The following is a 7,415-nucleotide window of genomic DNA, read 5'->3' on the forward strand; positions in this document are numbered from 1 at the left end:
CATAAACAAGAAAAACTTAGATATCAGAAGCACATCGTTCTTTGCAATCGGTCTTCTCATTCTTGTTGTGCTCTCTAGCCTCCATCAAATTAGTCTCTTTTCTCTTGTTTAAGCTAGCTCCTCTCTTCCCTTTCTCACATTCAGCCACTTATATATATATATATATATATATATATATATATATATATCTCCAATCATTGTAGAGAAACCCTAAAAGAATCAAGAAATTCAGACGGAATTTGTTATTGTGGGTGATTTTGGCCTAGTAAATATGAAAATTTGGCCTTTTTTATAAACTAAAAAATTGTGGCCCTTTGAAATTAGGTTTCTAGCCCAACTTGAATCATCGCAATTTGATATTTGAGTTGAAGTTATGTCCAAAATTTTGAGACAGGCGTAGAAATATTTTGATTCCAAATTTTGCCCAAATCTATTTTTTCTTCTTTGTTTTTTTCCCCCTCTCCAATTGCCTTATTTCCTTAAATTGATTGAGCTTACCCACATCTTCTAGGTCTTTGAGTTTGAGTTGACCTTAACCCACTTGAATAAGAGTTCATCCTCATATCTTAGAAAAAGCCCATTAGCATGTAAAGCATCCATTACCTATAAAATATAGATAATTCATAATTAGTCACAAAATAACATAAAACTAAGGCTAGCTATGCGAATTTGGGAGTACTTTAATAAATATATTTTATGCATATAACATACCAGTCCCAAGGATCTCAAATGTGGGTCACTCTTAAAGAAGGTGAAAATTACCTCCGTTTTGATAATCACACATTAAATCGATATTTGAATTAGTTATGCATTGTGTGGAATGACTAATTTTTAAGATGTGCATATTTATATGTGGCCCAATGTGAGAGATCATGCCCCCGGCCCACCAAACGTTCTTGTTTGGCCAAATCCGCATAAATGTTAATAGGTAAAGTCATATTGGTGCCTCTCAAAATGGCAGTTCGACTGATTATATTTTTCTCCCTAGATCGAGGGTTTTACATGGAGTCATCACTTATTTTATGAAAAAATAAAAAAGTTGGACAAAATACTTTTGTTGACATTTTGAAATAACTAAAATATACATTACTTTTGGTTCTAGATACAATCTAAGAGAAAAGTATATGACTTTTTGCCCTAATTACATTTTACAAGGATAAACTTACATGAAAATATACTAGTCTAAGAACCATTGATCTAAGTTCAAAGGTCATGTTACAAGGTAAGGCGGTGTTAGGCACCTATTGTTGCACCTTGAATTTTTCATTGTTTGACACCCCCACCTTTTGGGAGGTTTCTTAGTGACGCGTGAATGTAAAGTGTGTGACATGTGTAGACACGAAGGTGATGTGTTTGTGAATGAGTCTTTTTATTTTTTATTTTTTTGAGTCGCCACCAATCATTGGATTTTAAGGTGTGATTGGTCACCCATGTCTAATTTATCTTAACTACCTAATAAGCTAAGAGTTTCCTTAAGTGTTCCTAAGTTAAGAGTTTCCTCATGTCATGATCTTTGTTTATATCTTTGCAGTTTATATTTTCAAAGGTTGTTGATGGGAAAATTAAGATTTGGTTATACAATATGTATGTGTTTAAGCAGTATTAGTTCTAAGTATGTGTGTATATACATAACTTTTGGATGTTTTGCTTTATTAATTTAAGAATTGTGAATTAGCTTGTAAGTTTCGGTAACTATGCACTTGCAGTGAGTTTTTGACTACATAAGCACATATGTTTGGTATTAATAATTTATAAAAATCTCTCCTATCAACCCAATAATGTTCTAGGTTAGATAACATTTCTAAACAATGGAAAAGCATAGAAGTTAAATATTTCTTCCCCTTGTATTTTATTTTATTATGACTGTTCATTTTTTTTAATAAATACTATCTTGCAAAATGTCTATAATATGCATATTTTCAATAGCTTTCCCATGCATCACATGGGTTTACAACTAGTTGAAATTCTGTTACCAAATATTTAAAAATGAATAAAATATCACACCAATTAAATGTGAAATACCTAAAGATTCAAGAAATTTAATAGGAATTAATTAATTATTTTATAATATAACATAATCTTTGGTTTTTAACTCGTTAGTCTTTTATTTTTGTCTATTCTCTATAGTCTATACTACTATTTAGAGACTTCCTCTGTTTGGGATCTCATTTTGTAGTTCAAAAATACCATTGCACCCTACGTTTAAACAGAGAAAAAACTTAAGGACAATTTGATAAAAATATATTACTAACTCTCACATAAAACTACTCATTTTCAAAATTCTAAATTTTAGCCTCTTTTATCTCTCCCTTTTTTAATATTGAATTTAATGTTCTCTTCTTCTTCTTCTTTTTTTCTCTTTTATAACTTCCAAAATGAAATGGCGGCAAGTTTTTGTCATCAAAAGTTTTGGTTTACTACTTTAAAAATATTTTTTTTCAAAATTTTTCTAAACGGTTATAATAAATTTTAAAATTTTTCTAAATGGTAGCATACACTATCTCTATTTAGATATATCTCATACACATTTGACACATCTTTTTCCTATAAATTAGCACACATCGACACCATATTTAAGAGTAATGTTATAGTCACAAACTATTTACAATATTTTTACAAACTGTTATTTTTCATCTAGGCCCACTATTAACATCACTTTTTTCATTTACCAATAACCACTTTGCACATTAGTAGTTTGTAAAAAATTTTGTAAAATAGTTTGTATCTCTAGCATTACTCCCATATTTAATGTCTTTTTTCAGTTTCTTTTCATGAGCTTTTGGATTGCCTCAACTTTTTGCTTACTTCATAACCATCTCCGATTTCAAAAAGGTTTGTTTCCTTTTTATTTTAAAAAAAGGTTGTTTCCTTTGATATTGTTGAAATTATTAATTTATTAGTTTGTGAATTTTTGCTTTTGTAATTTTTTACTAATCTCACATTTTTTTTTCCCTCTTCTTCTTTATCTCTTTCTCAAGTCTTTTTCCAAAATTTCTTTGATCTCCATAATTTTTTTCTCACTTCATCAACATCTTTCTTTTCAAAGAAGTATGTTTTCTATACAGGGAGTAAAGATGAGACTGTGAGGATTCGGGGTATTTTTAGGCAGGTTATAATCTTCTTTTTCTTTTTGTCGTTATATTTCATTTTATTAGTTGTTTTGGTTTGAAAGTGTACATTTATTTTCTACATTAATAGTTCTAAAGTCAAATGTAGAAGAGGAATCATTACCACCAATGTAATTGTGTTTATATTTAGGTACATATATATATATATATATATAATTTTTTTTTTTTGAGAAAACAATCAACAATATATTATTAAGGACGGCTATTCAAATCAGCCTGGATAACAGATAAAAGGTCTGGTGGAACATCTTCCATCCAGACGGACAAAGGGGAGAATGAGATTGCTTTTCTAGCTAGTAAATAAGCAACCTTATTACAATGTCTTCGGACGTGTGTAGCTCTAAAGCAAGTGAAGCGCGAAGCAAGAAACATAATATCATTGATAAGATGACCAAAGGGCGCCAAAGACCTGCTGCAACTGTTCAAGAGCTTGATCAAGACGTCGGAGTCTCCTTCAAGGACAATTTTTTCAAATCCCAGTTCCAGTGCAAACTCCACAGCTCTGCGTGCTGCCAAAGTTTCCACTTCAATGACTATGGCCGGCAGCGGAACAACATCAGACAGTGAGGCCATCACTAAGCCATCATGGTTCCGTATGACTACTCCCAGACCAGCTCTGTTTTCGCGTTCAAAGAGTGCGCCGTCGAAGTTAACCTTGTAGGCGTGGAAAGTTAGAGGTGTCCACGCTGTCATTGGCTGTTTCGACATTGCTGTTACCGTTGTAGGATTGGGTAAGCAGCCCAACTTGAGATCACGGGCTTTGTTCAGCACTTGCTCCAGTGGGACAACGGGTCTCCCAAGCCTGATATTGTTCCTTCTATTCCACAACGTCCAAGCCATTGATGAGAACAGCTCCGAGTCCCTACCATCTACACAAACAACAAACATTATTTCTAAAAAATTGCTGCATTGCTTGATGGTGCTATGACACCATAAGGAGGTACTCTGCCAAAGGTTCTCCAGTTTTGGGCAATGATATAAGGCATAGGCTGAGTCTTCATTGTGCAGGTTACACAGCTCACATACAGCATTGGTAACCACTTGGCGCTTTAGCAAATTTGTCTTGGTGGGCAGCGCATTCTTGCACGCACGCCATACCAAATGTTTAACCTTCCTAGGAACTTTTAACCCCCAAATCTTCTTCCACAAGGATTGAAGTTTGGTACCATCTGAGGAGCCAGCTTCACTAGCCATGTATTGTTGTTGCAGAAACTTATATCCTGTTTGCACCGTATACTCTCTGTCCGGGCTAAAAGGCCATATCAATACATCCTCCTGAATAGAACAGTAAAGAGGTATGTTCTTGATGATATTAGCTTCCCACTCAAAGAAATAGGAGTCAATAAGTTCCCCTTTCCATTCTTTGCTGGTCTGATCAATCAAGGAGCTAACCGTGGCATTATTATTTGCTACAATAGCAGGGGAGATGATTTTATTATTGACCGCCCCTAGCAGCCACCTATCATTCCATATGTGAACTGAAGTGCCATCCCCAATCCTCCAGACAGCCCCTCTTTTTATTACATCTCAACCCCTAAGGATACTCCTCCACAAAAATGAGGCGTTACTAGATTCTTTTGCTTCCATAATACTACAATCCGAGAAAAATCGTGCCTTGAAGACCCGATAAAATAAGGAATGATGATCATGGAGGAGTCGCCAAGTGAGCTTGGCCAAGAGAGCGTCATTAAACCGGGAGAGGTCCTTAAAGCCCAAACCACCTTGTGACTTTGGCTTGCACAACTCTTGCCACTTTACCCAATGTATCTTCCTAGCATCTCCACGTTGCCCCCAATAGAATTTTCGGATCAAAGCTTCAATCTCATGACAAAGAGTGATTGGTAGCTTGAAACAAGACATCGTATAGGTAGGGAGTGCTTGTCCAACCGCTTTGAGTAAAATTTCTCGCCCCGCCTGTGATAGTAGTTTAGCTTCCCATCCTTGCAATTTCTTCCAAATTCTTTGCTTTAGATTGGCAAAACTCTCCTTTTTCTTTCTACCCACAGAAGAAGGTAGACCTAAATACTTTTCATATTGTTGAACCACCTGTACCTTAAGAGCCTCTTTGATCACCTCTTGCACATCATCTGAGGTTGATTTACTGAAAAAGAGAGTTGTTTTAGCCCTATTAATTTTCTGCCCCGAGGCTCTCTCATAGGTCGCCAAAATCTCAAGCAACTTTAAGCATTCATCTTCCTTAGCCTTGCAAAAAATTAGGCTATCATCTACAAAGAGGAGATGTGTTAGTTTAGGGCCATTACGACATAAAGAAACACCCTTAATATCCCCAATGCTTGCTGCCTTTTTTATTAGTCCATGAAGTCCCTCGGTGCACATAAGGAAGAGGTATGGAGAGAGAGGGTCGCCTTGTCGAAGACCCCTACTTGCCTTGATATTTCCATGAGGCTCACCATTAATAAGAATAGAGTAGGAAGTTGTAGTAATACATTCCATCATTAGATCCACCCAACGATTATTAAAACCCATCTTTCTCATCACTTTCTCCATAAACTCCCACTCCACTCTATCATAGGCCTTACTCATGTCAAGTTTTAGAGCCATGTACCCAGTCTTACCTGCATAGTGATTTCTCATGTAGTGCAAAGTTTCAAACACTACCATGATATTATCTGTAATCAAACGATCAGAGAGGAAAGCACTTTGATGCTCTGAGATAAGCTGTGGCATTATTTTCTTCAGCCTGTTTGCCAAGACTTTAGAAAACACCCTGTATAGAACATTACTCAGATTGATAGGCCTAAATTGTGACACTGACTCCGGATTTTTCACTTTAGGAATCAAAGTAACAAAAGAATGACCAAGGGCAGCAGGTAAAGAACCTGAATTTAAAAAGTGCAAAACAGATTGTGTAACATCATTACCAAGTAGAGGCCAATAGCTTTGATAGAACAAAGGGGGCATACCGTCAGGGCCGGGGGCCTTTAAGGGGGCCATTTGTTTCAATGCTACTTCCACCTCCAAAGCTGTAAATTCAGAAGTTAAGCTTGCATTCATCTCAGTAGTGACTACCTCAGGAATAACATCTATAACTTCTTCCAAGTGATCGGGTCTGTTAGAAGTGAACAAGTTCGTATAGAAGTCCACTATAGTATCCCAGATTTGTTGCTGATTTGTGCACTAATTACCGTTTGCATCATGGAGTCTAGTGATTTAATTTCTTCTTTGTCTTTGGGAAGCCTTACTGTGAAAAAATCTTGTGTTTTTGTCCCCATCTTTTAACCATAAAATTCTAGATCTTTGCCGCCACATAGTGGCTTCTTTATCAAGCAGCAAGTTTATCTCCTCCTACAAAGTTTTCATAGGTCTTGGGTCTCCTCCACTGATTGCTCTTCTCTCTGCCTTAGATAATTCTTTTCTTTTCCTTTCAATCTCACGTTTGACATTTCCAAAAGCTTGCCTGCTCCAACGTGTAAGTGCCTTACCACAATGATCTATCTTGATGACAATTTTTGTGTCCCACGGCTCCTCCGTATGTTTTCTCCAAACTGCTTCTATAGTATTTGTGCATCCACTATCCGTCATCCACATTTGTTCAAAACGGAAGGGCTTTTGAAAACCACACTCCATCTTTTCAGGGACGATCCACAAAGCCTTATGGTCCGAGGTAGTGACATCCAAGTGATGAATTTTAGTACCCGGGAACATTGAAAACCAGTCATTAGTAGCAACCGCTCGATCTAATCTCTCCCAAACTGTATAGTCTGCATAGTGCTTGTGCCATGTAAACGGTGCACCAACAAAACCCATTTCCATGAACCCACAGTCATCAAGTACCTCTCTAAAAGGTTGCATTTAGTTATGCGGTCTGGTCCGTCCTCCTAACTTCTCGGACTGTCTTGTAATTTCATTAAAGTCGCCAGCACAAATCCATGGCGAGCTGCTACGAGATTTTAAGGTACGAAGTTTTGCCCATGATTCATATCTAAATCTTGCATCTGGTTCCCCGTAGAAGGCTGTAAATCTCCACTCATTGTCTTTACCCTTGTTAATCGTGGAATCAATATGATTAGGAGAGAAAGTCTCCACTGATAAGTCAAAATCTTCCTTCCAAAAAATCACCAATCCGCCAGCCTTATTTCTGTGTGGGACATCGAGCATATTCTTGAATTCTATTCGTCTTTGAATTTGAGTTAGCCTAGCTTTATCTGTCCATGTTTCGGCTAAAAACACGATAGAGAGATCTCTGGCCCACACTAATTCTGCAAGCTGATCTTCTGTACGTAGGTTCTCAAGCCCACGACAGTTCCATACTAGCAGACGCATTGC

The 7,415-nt window shown here is 36.6% G+C and overlaps 1 protein-coding gene across 1 annotated transcript; it reads right to left on the reverse strand.

Annotated features, from left to right (window-relative positions):
- Positions 1–3,320: 3,320 nt before the first annotated feature.
- Positions 3,321–6,941, reverse strand: LOC115964041. The gene is made up of 4 exons (XM_031083330.1): positions 6,547–6,941; positions 6,053–6,198; positions 4,822–5,968; positions 3,321–4,587 (listed from the first exon to the last, which is right to left on the reverse strand). The coding sequence occupies exons 1-4, from the start codon at positions 6,939–6,941 to the stop codon at positions 3,321–3,323; spliced, it is 2,955 nt and encodes a 984-aa protein (XP_030939190.1).
- Between the last annotated feature and the right edge of the window lie 474 nt (positions 6,942–7,415).

This window comes from Quercus lobata, chromosome 2, assembly GCF_001633185.2.
Source record: "Quercus lobata isolate SW786 chromosome 2, ValleyOak3.0 Primary Assembly, whole genome shotgun sequence".
Taxonomy (NCBI): domain Eukaryota; kingdom Viridiplantae; phylum Streptophyta; class Magnoliopsida; order Fagales; family Fagaceae; genus Quercus; species Quercus lobata.

What these genes read in the sequence shown, in the direction of transcription:
- LOC115964041 (XM_031083330.1), bottom strand. Translation starts at nt 6,941, where the DNA reads ATGCAACCTTTTAGAGAGGTACTTGATGACTGTGGGTTCATGGAAATG. An exon ending in GCACTTACACGTTGGAGCAG is followed by an intron (nt 6,199 to 6,546) that starts GCAAGCTTTTGG and finishes CACTTCTAACAG; the next exon opens with ACCCGATCACTTGGAAGAAG. An exon ending in AAAGGCCCCCGGCCCTGACG is followed by an intron (nt 5,969 to 6,052) that starts GTATGCCCCCTT and finishes TTTTAAATTCAG; the next exon opens with GTTCTTTACCTGCTGCCCTT.